Raw genomic sequence first — 18,330 nt, forward strand, 5'->3', positions numbered from 1 at the left:
GCTGGACCAGGTAGCCCACTGCCACGCTTGGGTGACCCCAACCGCCCCGTGTCTATTAAAGAGCTGACCGTGTCATCGCTGTGATGTCGTCAGTTAAGACTGTTATATTTTCTTCTTTTTTTTAGTTAACTGAGTAATGCCAGAAGCTAGGCGTTGGCAGAGGAACCCAGAAGAGGGAGTTCTCCAGCCTCAGGGGTTTCCCAGGCTCAGCTGGGCCAAGCCATGCTGCCCTCAGTTGGTGCTGGTGACCGTCCCACCACAGCCAGGCTGGGCTACGGACACCCTCCCCCAGACAAGCCCACTGAGATCCAGTGTATTTTTGGTAAGAATGCTATAGCTGACCAGAAAAGTAAAAATATTTTCCTCTATTAACTTAATACAGAGATTCTTTGTCTAAAGTACGTACACTGTCCCCATCCCAAGGGGGAGAGGAAGGTGTGGGACAAAACTCTATGCATGTTTTCTCCACGAAAAGCTCCAATTAAGTTCCTGCTCGGTATCGTGTGCTCAGGTCTTGGATGCCACCTCCTGGCTTCCCCACTGTACTGTGCAGCTCGGTGACGCGCTGCCACTCCACGCAGACCAGGAGGACCTTTCCCATCACATCATCAGAAGTACCAAAGCCACGTGAAGCCCCACTGGTTCAGAGCAGCTTTTATTCTTTGGGGGTCGGACCCGGTCAAACGTATTTTTTTTAATTAGGATGGAGGTAACTCCTCCAACTAATGGCCCTGCAGCCGCCCCCTCACCGTTACGATGTTACAGGCTTTTGTGCAGGGTCCCAGCGCAGCAGCACCTGGACTCCCAAAGCCCCTCTGGGTTCTGGTCCATCGCTTTTGGGGGTGGCCTCTGGTGCCTCTCGCCTTTCTCCAGCAGATATTGTGCAGGGTGTAGTTTGTCGCTACAAACTTACAGGACCCCTGTGCAGGCTCTTCTATGCGTCGCCTGTGTCTTCCCGTGCCCGCTGTTTGGGGGGTTTGGGATGCTGTTTCCAAATCTCCACGGACTCCTTGCTGCATTGGGGAAAAATTTAAAGTGGGTGGTTGGCGGGGGTTGGGGGGGGGATAGCGGAGGTATTTTTGGAGCTGTGTGGTGATATCCGAGCCTGGCAGGCAAGCAAAGCTCGTGAGAGGGGGCACTGTGCGGTAAGGAAACACGCGATAAGGAGCAGCCTGCTGTCTCCTCCCTGCTCGTTCTCCACCATGCCCCAGCTCTTTCTGCTCTCCTGGTGACGTTTCTGGCCTGGGTAAGCCTACCTGTGCGCCTGCTCGCCAAGCCTGCCGCTGCCAGAGGTGGGCTACCAAGGTCAGCCCTCATCAGGCAGCTTGGCCATTCATTTTATTTGGCCGTGTGTCACAGAGCCGGTACGTGGGATGCTCCCTGGCCACAGCAGACCTGCTCTTCATCCCCGCGGGGCTGCTCTGCACACATTTGCCAGGGAAATCCCAGCAATGTTACATCAGCTGCAGCTTCTTGGAGGTCAGCTGGGAGCAGTAGCTGCTAAAGCCAGAAATTTTGGCGGTTCCTGGTGCAGCACGGTTCTGGGGCCATCTGAGACAGCTCCTCACGGTTGCGGCTGTTGAGGTCTGCAAAACGTACAAACGACTGGGAGGACACCAGTGGTCCCATGGAGTTTGCCTTTCTGACCAGCTGGGTAGAGTTTAATTGCAAGAAGGAGGCCACCAGCAGGACTGGAAATAAAGATGGAGAAAGACCACTGAAGGCAGAGTTCAGGTGTGGAGACACACCTGCCTCTCTCCTTGGAGACTCACAAGAGCTGTCCTCCAGCCTGAGGTCAAAATGGTCTCCAACCACGAAAGGCTTCAGCCCAAGCAAGGAGGGATGCCGTGGGGAAAGGAGGTGGTGACAGAGGCTCTTCTCCCTGCACTGCCGGTGCAGACCAGCAGATGGGAGTTGCTGGGGTTTGCAGGAGCCATTTTGATCCTTCGCAGAAGCCATTGGAACCGCTCTTCATCAGCATTTGCCACAAAAATGGGCTGAAGGCACCAGATCATGCAGCCTGCACAACTGAGCTGCGTCGGGGTACCCTTAGCATCAGCAAAGGTATGGTGGACCACAAGGAGAGCATCAGCCCTGCGAGGCGCTCCCGACCTCAGAGAGAGGAGCTCTGTGACCAGCAGGTCCCTGGATGAATGCCGGTGTTAAGTGACCTTTCTCCTTTCCTACATCTCTGGTTTCAAGCACAGATTGGGTTTTACATCCGAAGTTGCTCCTTGCTGCAGCGCCTGGACCACACGCCATGGCGGAGCGCAGCACTTGTGGGAGAAAATAGTCTAGAAGCTCCCAGATTTATTTATTTTTTGTCCAAGGTGGGACAAAGTGTGCCAAAACCAGCCTTTTTTCCCCATTCCTTCTTCTTCCAGCCCCAATGCCATCTCTTCTCATCTCCGGTTGCTTTCTCTTGCAGCCACTGCCCAACAGCTCCAGGCAGTGCCAAGGACCAAAGGACCTCTTGACAGGACAGAGGTAACAGGCACAAACTTGAGCATAGGAAGTTCCACCTAAACATGAGGAGGAACTTCTTTCCTGTGAGGGTGGCAGAGCCCTGGCACAGGCTGCCCAGAGAGGTGGTGGAGTCTCCGTCTCTGGAGACATTCCAAACCCGCCTGGACGCATTCCTGTGCCACCTGCTCTGGGTGACCCTGCTCCGGCTGACCCTGCTCCAGCAGGGGGTTGGACTGGATGGTCTCCAGAAGTCCCTTCCCACCCCACCATTCTGTGATTCTGTGACCTGGGTGCCCTGTGCCCTTTTTCCTGGCGATGCCACCAGGCTGCATCCCATCCGGAGCTGCTCTCCACCCTGGAGCTTCATCCCACCCACAGACCGGGGACATTCCCTGTCCCAAGTGTATCCCTCGGCATAGGACAGAAGCGGGAGCAGCCCGGGAGGGGCAGGGGCGCTGCACACACGTGTGTGCCCACACGCCTGCTCCGTGCTGGCACCGGCCAGGGAGGGGGACGCTGGGGGACCCCTGGAGCAGACGTGACCTACTTTAGCTCTGAGGCGAGTCGTGCTGCACCGGTCCCAGTGTAAAAGCTTAATAGAGCCGGGCGTAAATTATTCATTGCCTGGCCATGTTAATGCATGTGCTAAAGGCTTTTTCTAAAAAAAAAAATACGAAAAAAAAGAAAAATCTCCTCTATAATTTAAAGCCTTGCACGCTCCCATCGCCAGGCCCCGATTGCTCTCCAGGGTGTTTCCGCTTAGGTGAGCAGAGCTGAGAGATGTGGATGGACCTAGCAGGAGCTGGGATGCAGGCAGGAGCTGGGATGGGGGCAGGAGCTTGGATGCAGGCAGGAGGCAGGATTCAGGCAAGAGCTGGGGTGCAGGCAGGAGCTGGGATGGGGGCAGGAGCCGGGATGGGGGCATGAGCCAGGATACAGGCAGGAGCTGGGATGGGGGCTGGAGCTGGGATAGGGGCAGGAGGTTGGATGCAGGCAGGAGGCAGGATTCAGGCAAGAGCTGGGGTGCAAGCAGGAGCTGGGATGCAAGCAGGAGCCGGGATGGGGGCAGGAGCTGGGATGGGGGCTGGAGCTGGGATAGGGGCAGGAGGTTGGATGCAGGCAGGAGGCAGGATTCAGGCAGGAGCCGGGATGAGGGCAGGAGCCAGGATGGAGGCAGGAGCTGGGATGCAGGCAGGAGCCCAGCTTTGCCTGGCCTGTGGGCGGGGGGATCCTGTGGGGAAGGGGCTGGCAGCGTTGCTCTGGCTCGGGCAACCCAAGTCACTTCCCGGAGCGGCAGATCTCAGCTGAGGCCGTTCCCAGGCATGGTGGCCAGCGGGGCTATTTTTAGACATGCCTTTTGCTTTTTCTTCCTTTTTTTTTTTCCTCTTTTCTTTTCCCCCAGCTCCTCGCCTTTGCTCGGTGCTGCCCTCGAAGCCCTGGGGAGAGAGAGAGAAAACACTGGCCCCCAGGGCGGGAAGCTGCGCCAGAGGGCTTTAGGAGCACCCTACCGCAGGGACTCGCCAAGTCCAGCCATGGGGAGCCCTTTGGCACAGCAGGGAGACCCCCCACCCCCAGCCACCCCGCTGGGATTTGAGCAAGCTGCCTCTCCACAGCATCCCGCTGCGGCATCCAGCCCTGCTCCCATCCCGCTGGGACCCCCAGCCCCAGGGCTGCAGTTCCCACGGCTGTTTTCGCAGGTACAGATAAGGCCACAAAAAGGCAGGGGCAGCCCCGGGCGGCAGCGGAGGAGGAGCTGGGCAGGCGTGAGGCGATGCTGCAGCTGCAGAGGACGTTTGCCTTCTATGGCCATCTCTCCTCGCCGCACCGCTGGCGGGGAGAACAGCGCTGGCACAGAGGAGAGGCCCTCAGCCTCCACAGGCACAGGGAGGGGGGGGAAACAAAAACACCCAAAAAAAGCTCATGGTTGCCCTCTCAGAGGCCTCCAGAAGAGCTCGGCATCAACCGATGAGGGCAAGGACCTCAAACCCTTCAATGAGGGCAAGGACCTGCCCTTCTCCTCTGGAGGGAGGGATAGTCGAGGGGAAGATGCCCCAAGGCCAGCTGTGGTCCTCAGCAGCATCCTGGAGCAGGCTGCATCCCTACGGGGAGGGCCGGGGACTGCGGGTGGGTCCACCCCAGCCCCAGCAGAAAAAACACACCACACCAAGAGAGTCACAGCAGCCTCTGGGTATATTTTTTTTTTTTTTGGTTGCATTTCATATATTATCCAGTTTCACATTCTCATAGGATCAGCAATTATATAGCAACTTATTCTCAAATCTTTTAATACAAGCGAGACAGCCATGGTCGTATAATACTTAAAGCACTTCAATACCAAGCAATAAGATGCTAAAACAAAAATTGCACAATTTCTTGTTTACTATGCCTGACTGAATCATTGTTACAGAAGACAACCCTTCTCTTTCAAGCTTTTAACTAAACATTAACTTATCTTACAGGATTACAATTTCTCTTTAATAATAATAATAATTAATTGCACACAAACACACAAGAAATTCTTTATGATGCATAAATATTTCCTTATTACACATGGTACAAAAATACTCGTACTTTTTTTTTTTTTGTTCGGTATTCCCATAAGGATGGCTGATTATTTGGCAGGACTGGATGCTCTCCAATCAGAAGGATGTGGAAAGGAAAAAAAAAAAAAAAAAGAGGTTAGATATTTTACAGCCATTCTATATATAGAAGTCTGAGGAAAAAAAATAATAATATAATAACCCTGACTTTAAAACCGGAGAAGAAGAATGGATGAGAACAGAAACCCAGTGCATCGTACTTGGAGGGGGAAGAAAAAAAAAAAGAAAAAAAAAAAGAAGAGGCAAAAAAAAAAAGAAACATTTTTCAAATTTTTCTGGTCATCCTGGGAAGGGGAGGGCGGAGGTGGGAGAAGGGGTGAGACAAGGACAGTTAGTATTTCTCAAAGCCAAGTCTTCACCAAAGCAAGATGAAAACCTTGATGGATCAATCCGTTGGGCCAAGACCTGTTGCTAACGGTTACACAAACGCTAGAACAAACAAACTTACACTCACACATACACAAGTTAAGTGTTTTAATTCATGCCAGAAAACATGCAAAACCCATTGCCTTTCGTTTCCTTCAGCCGAGCTGCCGGGGCAGGGCGAGCCCAGGGAAGCCCAGGACCGAGCCCCCCTGCCCCCCGGCTGGGCTTCGGCACAGAGGGATGGCGAAGCTCAGTCGGGGAGGATGTCCTGGGATGGAGGGAGGGATGGATGGGTGGATGGAGGCGGCGCACGGCCCGCGGCGGGGGGTCGCGGCGGCTTCACAGTCCAGGGAGGGGGGATGCTGGCAGTCCCGGGGAGGGGGGAGCGCGGCGGGGCCAGGCGCCTTGTCCACTGGCCGCAAACCGAACCAAGAGGGGTCTGAGCAATCGTCCCTGGCACATCCCTCCGCGTAGAGGCAGGGAGGAGGAACACAAGCCGAGGAGAGACGCTGCGGGAGAGGAGCGGCAGTGAGCGGGGCTGGCCGGATCCGCTCCCCGAGCATCGCCCACAGCCCTTTCCCCACCCCGGAGCTTGGGGGGGGTCTCCCTGCTCCCGCCGGGGTGGATTTGGTCCCATCACCCCTCAGCCGCATCCCTGGGTGGATGCGGGGGGGCCAAGCCCGAGTTCCCATCCCTCCACCCCACAAGAGCCCAAGGAACCCAGGGACGAGCAGGACAAGGACCCGGCTCCAAGAGCAATTACTTACTTACTAACAAACTAACAAAACTGACGAGACTTCCATCCTTGCTGGGTAGCTTCGGAGGGAGGATACCAGCGCATCTGGAAAAGAAAGCCACGCCAGAGGTCCGTGATCCAGGATTATCTCAACCAGAGCCCAAACCTTCAGCTCCCTCAGGCCACGTATGAAGTACACCAACTAGAGATGCCTCCAGCACAGGAAAGGAGGCTCCAGAATGAGCCTCAAATACTACTCAAGTAGCATCCAAACCTGGGGCTACACCACGCCAGCACTACCCAGCATGGTGGCTCTGGCCACCTCCGGTGGCTCATGCAAGGACCAAGCTCACCAGGCACCGGGATCCAGCCAGGTCCTCCCTTAAGGAGCACGGCAGGACCCTACACGTCTAAGAAGGAAAGCAGCACCCCATCTCAGGGCTTGCCTCAACATCACAAGTACCTCTGCCCATTGGCATAACCAGAAGACAGCCCCCAAATTCACACCTATTCCTGGCCCCAGCTCACTACAACATGCAGTACACCACCCCTCAAGCCAGTTCAAGCTTGGAAAGCTCCTCACCACCAAGCTATCTGTGAAGTTTACCACTGCAGAAGTGTGCGCAAGGAGGGGCTGTTCCCCCTCCCCAGCATGTTCCCACTCCCACACACATCTCAAGTTTACATCTTTCCCCCCATTCAGGCTCAGGCAGGGCAGGGGAGGCTCACTTTGGGCACGCAGCACCCCAGGGTGGTGGCCACTCCACCCTCAGCCAGCAGAAGGAGGCATCTCAAGACCACATATTTAAACCAGACAACCTCTACATGACACGAACAGGGTAAGGACTGTCCCATCCACCACAGGAGAGACCCATGAAGTTTCCTAAGCCACAACCCAGCCGTCGGAAGAGGCTCCACGCAGATCACATCACGGTAAGAGCTTGGTAGAGCTGCAAACCAGTAAGACTTGGAGGCTTCCCTGGCAGGTCATTGCCACCACATCTACTGCTCAGGCCTGTTCCTTGCTGAGGAAAGACTGCTGGATGGGGAACCCAACGAGCAGACGTGGGAACAGTAGCTGAACAGACACTTCCCAGCCTGCCAGCAGATGCAGCAAGCTGGCAACATCTGGGAGAATGGGATCAGACATCCAGGTGCTCCCATTTGGTCTGCAAGACCAGTATGTCAGGCTGGGCTGAGTTAGCAGCTTCACGCCCGAGAGCAGCAGGAGGAAATGGGTCTGTGCCACTCGAGCGAGCACAGATCCAGCAGCAGGAGCAGCTTGCGGAGCTTGGTCCTGCTGCTGTTTGCAGAGGGAGCTGAAACATGGCAGCCGTCCCCCCCTGTCCTCCCTCCCCAGAGCACAGCCTCAGCGCCGATGGGCATCAAGAGCCACAAGCACCTTCATGGCTCCGGGTACCAACAGAACAATGGACTTTGCTCTAAGATGGGTAAAAAAGGGGCAGAAAACCCCCTAGAGCCCAGTGTGAGCTGCTCCCCTTGCCAGACCACCCTGGCAGGGTTGTCCCCTTGCCTGAACAAGCCTGGAGGAGGCTGGGTGCTCCCCTCCCAAGCACACGCACCTCTCTACAGCCAGAGGGAAAACAGTATTCCCAGACCAGCTCCAGCCCCCGTGCCTGGCCCTCTCCCACCAAGAGGGACCCTCAGGTGAGGACGGGCAGACTTCCTTGAAGCACAGTCCCAGGTCAGCTCCCAGGGCAAAGGAGGAGTTGCAGCCCCAGCCAAAGTGTCTAGTTTGGCAGAGGCTTTAGAGCTCATGAACCCCTACACGGCCATGCCCAACAAGGGCGATTCTGCTGGCCTCTTCCTAACAGGGCTCTTGCCAGAGCCAGGTCTCCCATGCAGGCTGCAAGGATGTGAGACATCAAGAAAGCCACTCCGGGTTGAGGTGAGAGCTGGGCAATGAGGGGGGAAGAGGAGCTGGCTATGTGCTAGCTACCTAGCAGGCAGCACACTGCCCCACGGATGCACCAGATGACATATGCAACATGGGTCTGGCTGCAAAGTTATCTCGGAGTGGAGATGCAGACCCGTGTCCCCAACCCCAGCTGCATGAGACCTCCAGAAGCTGCATGCCGGTCTTCAGAAGAGACAGAGCTGAAGACCGGGATGCCCAGAGACTGGGTGACAGCCCTTGGATTACTCTGCAGGCTAGGCGCATCCTCAGTGGGTCCTTCAAACCCTACTCCCTTTACCCCCGTGAGAAGCAGAGGTCTGACACCCCACGGAGGTATCCGCCTTCATCATCAAATAGAATCATAGAATGTGTTGGGTTGGAAGGGACCTTTAAAGGTCATCTAGTCCAACCCCCGATCTCTTCACGCGGAGACATGCGGCAGACTGCCAGGACCTTGACACCGCAGCCTCCTTCCAGGAGCTGGAGGGGACAATAAGCACATGCCTCCCAGAAAGCACAGCTGCCTGCAATGGCCTAGTCCTCCACCCACCAGCACAAAGGCAGTGATGCCAGCAACCGAACAGCCCCAAGCATGAGCTCAGGGACCTCAAGCCCTTCTTCTTGCGATGGCTCCTACAGGGAGGAGGCCGGCAGGTTTGCAGAGGCTCTGTCCAAGCAGGAGCCTCTCACCAGGTTAGATCTGCTGGATCCCGGGCTCCTGTTCAGGCACTAGCACCGCACTTGAGATAGCTGTCTGTAGCCAGGCACACTGGGCTGGTTGGTCTCCTTGCCAGAGACCTTCATGAGGCAAGTAGGTGCCACCAAGCCAGCTCCCAGCTGGCCCCATAGCTTGCTCCATGACACAGCAGCCAGGTACCTCCTAGTCAGTCCAGCCTTGGGTCAGGGGGATTGAGGGCATGGGCATTCATAGAATGGTTCGAGTTGGAAGGGACCTTAAAGGTCATTTAGTTCCAACCCTCCTGCCCAGGGCAGGGACACCTCCCACCAGACCAGGCTGCTCCAAGCCCCATCCAACCTGGCCTTGAACACCTCCAGGGATGGGGCACCCACAGCTTTCCTGGGCAACCCGGGCCAGGGGCTCACCACACTCACAGCAAACAACTTCTTCCTCACATCTCATCTAAATCTCCCCTCTTTCAGTTTAAAACCATAACTTCTCATCCTATTGCTCCACTCCCTGATCCAGAGTCCCTCCCCATCTCTCCTACAGACCCCCTTCAGGTACTGGAAGGCCCCTCTAAGGTCCCCCCAGAGCTTTCTCTTCTCCAGGCTGAACACCCCCAGCTCTCAGCCTGTCAAGACCTTCCTCCCTAGTGAGTGGTCCCATCTAGCACCACGACCAAAGTGCCATCTTGGTTCTGCACACACCATGCCTTCACTTATCCATGAGCCTGTTAGAGGGATCCAGCTCGGCTGCACCCTTTTTCCCCAGCCTGGGGCCACCAGGCTGCTCTGGGGCATGGCCATCTCCTTGCCCTGATGCAGGCCAGGAAGGCTTGCAGCCTGGAACAGGCACCAGCATCACTGACACCTTACGGGGCCACCACAGCAGCTGCCAGTGCCAGGACCGGGGTCGCTTGCTCCCCCACCAGCCCTGTCATGGGGAGGTCCTTGCTCAGCAGAGCCACCTCTCCTCTGCAGCTAGCGGTCCTCCTCCCTGCCCAGCGACTCCCTGCCCAGCGACTCCCTGCCCAGCGACTCCCTGCCCAGCATCCTTCCCCTCCACAGCTGGAAGTAGTTTCCTCCTGCCCAGCAGCAACAGGAAACTCCCCCTGCATTCACAAGGCTGCGAGCACTTAACCCCAGGAGCCACCTCCGTCCCACACCAGGCTCGGCATGTGCAAGACAGCCACCCCCCACCCCACTCCCCAAGCCTGGTGGCTCCTCATCCCCTCCTCGGGGGGTGATCGGAGCCCGCTTCTGCCCCATGTGCACACCCCACCCCAAGCCTGGCCAGAGCCTCCAGCACCTCCGGCTTCAACAGAAATCCTGCTTTCCTTTTAACACACACACTGTCCATAGCTCTGGCACTAATAAACCTCCACTTCTGATGGACTACTGCTCCTCGCCTTCCTCCTGTAGGTCTCTGATGCTCCTACGCACAAACCCAACCAGCCTGACCGGCCCTGGCCCCACCTGCCAGGAGCTCGCCCCTGCAACCAGAGGGGCTCAGCCTGGAGGCTGGCAGGAGCTCCTGTGGGGGCCACCACCCTGGGGGCAAGCCAAGGCTCTGACACGCTGAGGGAATGACCCACCAGGTCTTTCAGCCCACAGAAAGATTAAGGGCTTGATGGGATGCGGCAGAACCACCCCCTCACTAGGAGGGATGTTTCTGAAACCAGCAGGAAGCACCAGAAGAAGCAGACTGGAGGCAGCAGCTAGCCAAGAGGACATGCTCTTTAAGACAGTGGCACCTGCCAGGACGGTTTTCTCTTCACATTCCTCAGTGTCCCAGGCACCTTGCTTTTGACAGGGAGTAGAGAGGTTCTGCAAACAAGGGGCTCCCAGGGCCGTCTGGAAGAGGAGACCAGCACCCCAAGAGACTGCACGGGGTCGTCCCAGGAGGACTGCAACCCGGCAGGCCAAGCCAGAGCACTTCCCTGCAGGGAGCAAGTTTCTCTGAGGGCTTTCGGAAGATCCATTCTCTCTCAAAATACCGCATCTGTCAAGGAGGGAGCTGCGAGAGCAAATGGAGACGTCTGACACTGGGCGAGGAAAGCAGAGCAAGGGAGGCTTTTACTGGAAGAGACGCAGTTGTTTCTAGAGCTGCATTAGCTCACAGTTGGAAGGGAGTCTGGCCACACGGCTGCAAACATCCCCTGCTCGCCTGCCTGGAGGGACGAGGCAGACACCGCCAGCCCACTGCAGCAGTCAACATCTGTCCCAGAACACAGCTGGAGAAGAGAAATTCATGCCTCTGCCAGCCATATTCCAGAGGCCAGGTGGAACACCCAGGAGTGAAGAGCCTCTCCCTTGCTGCAGGGCATGACCAAGGCTACCTAAACATCCCAAATAAGCGATAAACAGGGCAGATAAACACTGCTTCAGTGCTTCACTCTCCTTGTCAGGTCCTCCATTGTCTCTCCTAATTACCCTCAGAATTTGAGTTTCCTATCTCACCCACCATCCTTATGGAGAGCAATTCCTTCAGCAGGAAAAACAGAGGGGGAGGAAGGGAGGACTGACTACACAGATCCATCCTCAGGCCACCTTGAGCTTGGATGGCCTGCCTTTCCTCCTTAGTTACGTCTAGGTCTGCCTATCCTTGCTCCACAGCCAGCCCCAGCAGCTTGTGGAGCTCAGAGCTACCCCTACGTATGGAACAGATCCAGCCACCTCCCCGGGTACCAGAAATGGTCCCTGTGCCGGCAGGGACAGAGCACTCTGTTGTGCTCCTGGGAGCTGGTAGGACCCCGACCAGCATGTTCAAGAGCTGCATCCAGTTACCAGCTGCTGAGGTGCAGAGTAGCATCTTCAATTGCGCTGCTGAGACAGCCTCACCCCGGCAAGCCACAAGCGCTTCACGGCCACTGCTTCCACCAGGCTGCGGGTCACCAAGTGCAGGCCTTGGGCAGATTATGTTGGTGGCCAGCAAGAGCTGCTCTGCTCCAGCTGGAAACACAGCTGATGGGAACAGGAGCCAGGGCAGGCAAGGAGCACCTGCAAAGGTGCACCCACAAGGCACTAATGTCATCAATGAGTGCCCTCAGCAGCAGGCACTTCATCCAAACCACCTGCTTCCAGGGTCCTTCAGGGGGCTGGGTTGAGGAGACAAGCATCCAAATGCTTGCATGCTGTGTAACACCCAAGCAGCTCAAGCCCATCACCAAGAAAACCTGTCTGCTGCTGAGTCAAGCACAGACATCTCCCCAGGCAGCTATATCAAGAGAGCTGGAGGACAAGCACATCACACCACACTGCGTCGAAGAGCACACAGAAGACAACAGGCACTGATCCATCCTATTGCTTAAAAGGGGCGTTTCAACAGCCAGCCATCCTTTGCCTTGTACCCCCCCCCGGGCCTTGAGGCAGCCGATACTACAGCTTGTGGAGATGCCCATCTCACAGACCTCCTTCTCCCAGGGCGGAATTGAGCTGGGCTGCTTTTATTTGGGTTGAGCTAGCCAGGGAGAGCCAGTGCTGGCCACAGGTCAGGAAGTCACTTCTGACACCATCTCGGTCTAGTTCACTCGTCAGGCATGATTTAGTGAGAACCACTGCTCAGTAGGTACTTGGAAGAGCTAAGAGCATCTCCTGCCTGCTTTCCTCTGGCTAGAGGAAAACGGCTGGCGTGGGGAGAGCTTGCTCAGAGCTGCTTGGCCAGCCTGTGGCAGCACCAAGCCACTCAAGTTTAGGAAAACACCATACCCATGCAAGTCTTGAAGAGCACTTCACGCCTCCAGGAAGCACGGAGATTGCCCAGAAAAAATAATCCTAGCACACGACAGCAACAAGTTGTTAGGCACAGAAAATCCATCGCTGCCTCCAGCCTTCCATTCCAGGGAGAGCTCAATTGGCACAACACGAAGTCCAGATTTTGCAAATGTGATTGTGAAGTCAGTCCAGAGTTCAGTGGCGCACAAAAGCAGGATCTCCATTGTCCAGCAGATCCACCATGGTGGCCATTGCTTGGTGCTCCAGGGCTCAGACAGGCTGGTGTCACCCAGGAGCAGCAGCACCCCAACAGGAGACAGTAGTGGAGGAGCAGCACAGCACTGAGCCCACCCCGGCAGACCTTCCCACATCTCCAGTTCTCTAGGGCCAGCACCAGATCACAGGCACTGGGATCTGCCTTGTGTCCTCCATCCACAACAGCAGCCACCCCTCAAGAGATCTGGCTTGCGAGGTGCTCACCCAGGCAACCAACAAGAGGGAAGGGTTTATTTAGAGCACTGACCTCTCCTTCCATCGATGGGCTCTACCTCAGCTCGGTGCTGGGAAGCCTCAGGGTCCTGCTGGGCTGTGTACCACCACCACATAGCCAGGAGTCAGGACTGCTCCTTCCACCTACCTAGCTTCAGAGGCCCACCTCCACCATCTCCTCGAAGCCTCCAGACAAGGTTGCTGCCAGCAGCAGCAACATGGAAGCTCTGAGGACGTTTTCAGCAGCCGAGGCAGTCGGTCTCAAAAGGACGGGCAGCTGCGAGCTTTCAGTCCATGACCTGCTCCCTAACTTGGGACCATCTTCCACAGACAGTCTCCCAAGCTCTGGGTACCCAACATGTCCACCTCGTCCCCTACAAGCACCATGTGGTAACCACCACCAGCCTCATCCATGTCCTTACAAAACAATCCTGCATCCAGTCCCTGTTTTCCAGGGCTAGTCCTGCCTGTAGCAGAGTCCTGCCCTCAGAGGTGCTGCCATAGCTGGAAGCATCTCTTTGCAGAAGAGATCCAGGAGCACCAATAGCCCCTGGTGTCTCCTACTGCCCACTCAGAGCCTGGCTTAGAGGCACTCCAAAACAAGTGGTTTCATATCAGAGGTGCAACGCAGCCCAATTCCACCGCACAGCAAATAGACGAAACGTCACCAGGTCCAAGGAGAACAAGGCAAGCTGCATCGTTGTCTCTACGCTTGTGTCATGCTCTACCCATCTTCCCAGGAGACCAGCTCTGCATAGCTTAGCACCCCACAGTCTTCCAAGGACAAGAGGAGACCAGGGCATCCCCATCTTCGATGACTTCTTTCCCCAAAATCACTACTACACAGAGGGGAAAAAAAAGTCTACCCAGAATGACTGCAAGAAGTGAGCCAGGACTCGGTTCCTTCAGAGATGACCACAGCAACCATCCTCCCTACCAACCACTCCCAGGCCAAACCATCTTCCCTCTTCCCAAGCTCCCAGTTTCCTACACCGCTCCCATCTCTCCCAGGCTGACGATTCCCTTTGTTACAGCTCACAAGACCTGTGTCCTGCCTGTGATTTCAGGTTGCAAGAGAGAAGCCAAGCTCCAGGTAGGAACTTGCTCCGTTTCCAGTAACTGGAGAGGAAAGAGGTGAGATTAGACCCATGATTAAGGGCAGGGTCTGTCCCAGTATGCAATTCCGGAATAAAGTGACCGGCAAGTGCTGTTGTCTAACGTGCCCACTAGAATTTAGTCGTGTGCTATCTCTACCATGTCACTCACCTCCCCCACCGTGTGCCAGGAGTGAGGTCAAGGTGTATTTCTGGTTGCCCTGGAAGGGTCGTGGTTGGGGAGAAACCAGGTTTCTTTCAGGCCAAGCGGCAGGGTTGTCTCTGCCCCGGCTCAACCGGGCTGCTCCCCTCCCACCAGCAGGACCTGGCTGAGCCTGGCTCAGCTGGGAGAAGTTGATGTAAGATGGTGCCATGCTGTGTGCGCCATGTCATGTGCTGCCAAGTTGGAGATGTGGGTTAGAAAAGAAGGCCTGGTATCTCATTCCCCAGGCTCTGGTGGGTGGGTAGCGTGAGGCCCATGCACTGGGTTGCCAAGGAGATACGGGCTACAGAGATGGGCAGAAGCTTGCAAATCCCATGGTGCACCTTGGAGGAGAGATGGTTACCTTACCAGTCTTTCCAGACGTGGCTGCCATCATGCTTAACACTTCTAGGAATGGAGCTGTAGTACAGCCACTCCACTAGCTGCAATAAGGCATCACTAGGGTGTCCCATCTCCAGGGACAGCTCTGAGCTTCAGGGCTAGCCTGCGCTGGCATCATGGCTGGAGTTCACTAGGGACATCAAAGGAGGGATTTGAGAGAGGGTGGGAGGGAGGGAAGGCAGATGGGACAGTCTTAAAAGTCAGTGGAGTCCCCACAGGTAGAGGCTCCTAGCGGTGCAGGGTCAGGCCACGGTCACATCTACAGCAGCCTGGTGCCCGCAGGGAGCATCACCATGGCATGGCAGCTCGGTAGCGGTGCCCACAGGGAGCATTGCCATCAGTCTCCCCTGCGAGCAGCTTACCGACAGCTCCCAGGGCACGGGCCAAGGCCATGCCAGCCTCGCACCATCTCCTGCCCCTCGTCACTCCCGACAGCCCTCTGGGCAGTTCTTCAGGAGGTTGCACTGGTGCATCACAGAGGGCTGCCACCTCCTCTCCCACTCACTACCAGACTTGAACAGAGTGGCAAGAGGATGAGCACTTCAGGTTCAAATCTTTTGCGACAAGCTCTCAGCTTAGCTATTGCTTCCAACTTCATACCCGCTCCAGGACTGAAGGCTGTGGAGCTGCTAAAGCTCTGGCCATCCCCACGAACATCCTCCAGCCAACGCTCGTCTCAGGAGGAAGAACTGTAGCTGTTCTAGAGAACAGCTCACGCGCCCACCACCCCACCAGCAAGGTGAACCAGCCCCTACCACCAAGAGCAGAGGGCTCAGCGCACCAAGGCCAAGGTTACAGCTTTTAGCCGAGTTTGTGAGCAAAAGCCAACTCCCTGACTTGCTCCGGCCTGCCTCAGCTCTGCAAGGGAGAAGGCTCCAGCCCAGGGATCAGGCAGCTCCGAGCTGCCAGCCTGAGTAATGTTTAACCCCATAAAACTTTATTGGTAACATATATTGCGCCAGAATGTCTCCCTGCGAGGTCACTGCTGGCTCAAGCACAGCGCTGCATGGAGCGGCTGTAGCTGCTGGGGCAGCCCGCCTGCTCTTCTTCAGAAGAGAGCTGGGTCCAGCTACGGCCTGGAGGGGCTACACTGGCTCCCTAAGGCTTGGAGGCACATCACCACATCTGGAGCTTCTTGGGCAGGGAGTCCTACCTATACAGGGAGCTCCCCGGAGCCTCAGGGTCATTCTTCAGACCAGAAGACCTCTTTGAAAGCTAAGCTGTCTGTCTAGAACAAGTAGCTTGTCAACTGGAGGGCAGGAACTAAGACCCCAGAGGGAGAAGATCTGGCTGAAGGACTCCTTGGTACCTTCTACTTTAGGACAGCAGAGTTCTTCTCCCCCGCCACACACCATAAAGTTTTGGTGCCTAACCCTTACGCTCAGGGTCCCCATGTGACTGGTGATCATTCCTTGAAGGACCTGCAGAAATGGTTTCACCTCTCTCAACCAGACCAGAGAGGTTTTTTCCTGGTCCTCCCTGCCAGGGGCAATTCAACCAGCAACAGCCCTTGGCTCCACCACCCTACACACAAGGGGGCAGGGAAAGGAAGAACATCTGCTCTCCTTGTCTGCCCAGGAGCAGAGCACACAGATGTGGCTGTGGACATCATCAATAACTTTTGGAGAACACCAGCAAGAACAACCCTCCTAGTGAAGGACCAGTCTACCTGAAAGAGCAGCCTGGCTCTGGAGGCCTCTGCAAGACCTTCAGCCCAATGCTAGCTCACCAGTTGAGGGGCAAAAGCAGCAGAGGTCTGCGAGCATGTGAGGGGCAGGACGGACAAGCCTACACAGGCCAGAGGTCACATCCATCCCATGCCTCCATATTGCATTGGGGAAACAAGCTTGGGTTCAAGCTGGGCACTTACAGTCAAGACGTTTGCAGGAAGCAAGAGGATGCCGAAGGGCCAACTGAGCTGACCATCGGGCAGGTGGACAAGCTGAAGGGACACAGCTCTTCTTCCTTTCAATTTAAGCAGGGAAGAGTGGAGCTAAACACCCTGCTCGGCAGGGCAGAGAGCAGAGGTTACGCCCCGATGCTCTGGGGTCTAAGCCCAGAGCCCTGCTGCCCCAGTCCCCCATGGCACTACTGCAGGAGCAGAAACTGAAGCAGGCAGAGCACAGCTGGCTGGTAACACCAAGCAGGGTAGGGACAGGGGCTCCAGGTTCTCCTGTACAAGCGCTCCAAAGCAAGCGCCTTATCCTGAAATTAGGACACTGCCTCTCTGGTTTGGCCTTCTCTTTGCATTTCCATGGTTTCAGGGACTTCATGCTCAGCAGGGGTGTTGGCCTCGCTACATTAAAGCATTCCAGTTTCAGACCAGTACAGGCATCCCTACAACTCCATACTCCAGGACACCAGGCAGTTGGTTGCACCACCGCCAGCATTCCCACCGGCCCATACAGAGTAATCACAGAATAGTTCGGGTTAGAAGGGACCTTAAAGACCATCTAGTTCCAACCCCCCTGCCTTGGGCAAGGACACCTCCCGCTAGACCAGGTTCATCTCTAGCCTGCACCTAGTGGCTAACACCACCGTCCCATCAGGGCCCCTGGCTATGGCAAGGCTCTGATCACTCATCTGCTGCAGGACATCCCTCTCTGGCTTCAAAAGCCTTTGAGTCGCTTGGCCCGAGGGGGTTCCAGCTGAGCCCCTCAGCTCCAGCACGGAGTCAAGCCTGTTGCCTTCACTGCGACTTCAAGGAGGACATTGCGTAGCTATTTCACTTGCTGGCGTGTAGCGTTTCCTCCCAGCAGTCCCACAACATGATTTTTCCAGCCATGGGGGACCAGCAAAGCCAGCCAGAAACTGAGCCCTGACTTTTCCCATCTGCCCACCTCTAGCGCAGAAGTGGGCTGGACCTGCAGGGTCAGAAATCATCGCCCAGCTCTGACTGCACTCAGCCACGTTGACCTCTCCCCTGCGGCTTGCTGGGGGCTCGGGGTTGGGGGGGGGGCCCCCATGCACTTCAGCCGGGAGGAGGCTTTGCCCAGGAGCCAAGGTGCGGAGGCAAGGGTCGAACCAGCCAAGCAGAGACCCACGGGAGCGAGCACCAGGGGCAGGGGAGAGAGGAGAGCCCGGTTCCTGGCACGGCACGCGGGGAGCGACTCACCTGAGCGTGAAGAGCAGCAGCCGCAGCAGCGGCCGCCGGGTAGGTGAAGGCAGCATGGGGGATGGCAGGGGTTAGCTCCGTGGTGTAGAGTGGGTAGGGAGCCCACGCCTCTGGGGACGCTGGAATAAGAGCTGCTCCAGTCAGGTCATCTAGACAGGAGGGGACAAGGTGACAACAGCACCTCAGTAGCTGGCCCCGACAGCCTGCTTCAGGGACAGGCTCTGCGTTTCCAACCCCAGATTAAAGCTCCACGCTGCCAGCCCAGCAAGGTTTAGAATATACCAGCCCTGCAGCATCTCTGCTATCAGCTGCTCCTCTGGCCTCCCAGCCTCACCAGGAGAGACCAGGAACACGCTCCATCACTGCTTGCCACCCCACAGGGGCTCTGGGGGGGCTGGTTCACTCATGTGGCACAGGGCTGGTGCCACAGGACAGCAGGGCAGGAGACGGGCTTCTCCGCATCACATTACGGGCTGCCCAACAAGCCTCAGCAGGGCCGCTCGCCCCACCAGGCTACGCGGAGGGTGCATGGCACAGGACTCGTCCT

The 18,330-nt window shown here is 56.5% G+C and overlaps 1 protein-coding gene across 3 annotated transcripts in view; it reads right to left on the minus strand.

Moving 5' to 3' along the window:
- Positions 1-4,638: 4,638 nt before the first annotated feature.
- RBPMS2 (RNA binding protein, mRNA processing factor 2) overlaps positions 4,639-18,330 on the minus strand; it is a 31,606-nt gene continuing 17,914 nt past the window's right edge. Inside the window, exons 6-9 of one of the 3 annotated variants that reach the window (XR_008468492.1) lie at positions 17,784-17,932; positions 14,636-14,798; positions 6,204-6,273; positions 4,639-5,941 (exon numbers count right to left, since the gene is read on the minus strand). Coding sequence is in view for 2 of the 3 variants with exons in the window: in XM_054214799.1 (XP_054070774.1) it covers positions 6,211-6,273; positions 17,784-17,932 (212 nt within the window). In the remaining variant the exon portion in view is untranslated. Of the gene's footprint in view, positions 5,942-6,199; positions 6,274-14,635; positions 14,799-17,783; positions 17,933-18,330 lie in introns of all 3 variants that reach the window. The other 2 variants (XM_054214799.1, XM_054214798.1) reach the window with 2 other exon arrangements.

The sequence above is a fragment of the Rissa tridactyla genome, chromosome 9 (genome assembly GCF_028500815.1).
Source record: "Rissa tridactyla isolate bRisTri1 chromosome 9, bRisTri1.patW.cur.20221130, whole genome shotgun sequence".
NCBI classification, from domain to species: Eukaryota; Metazoa; Chordata; class Aves; order Charadriiformes; family Laridae; genus Rissa; species Rissa tridactyla.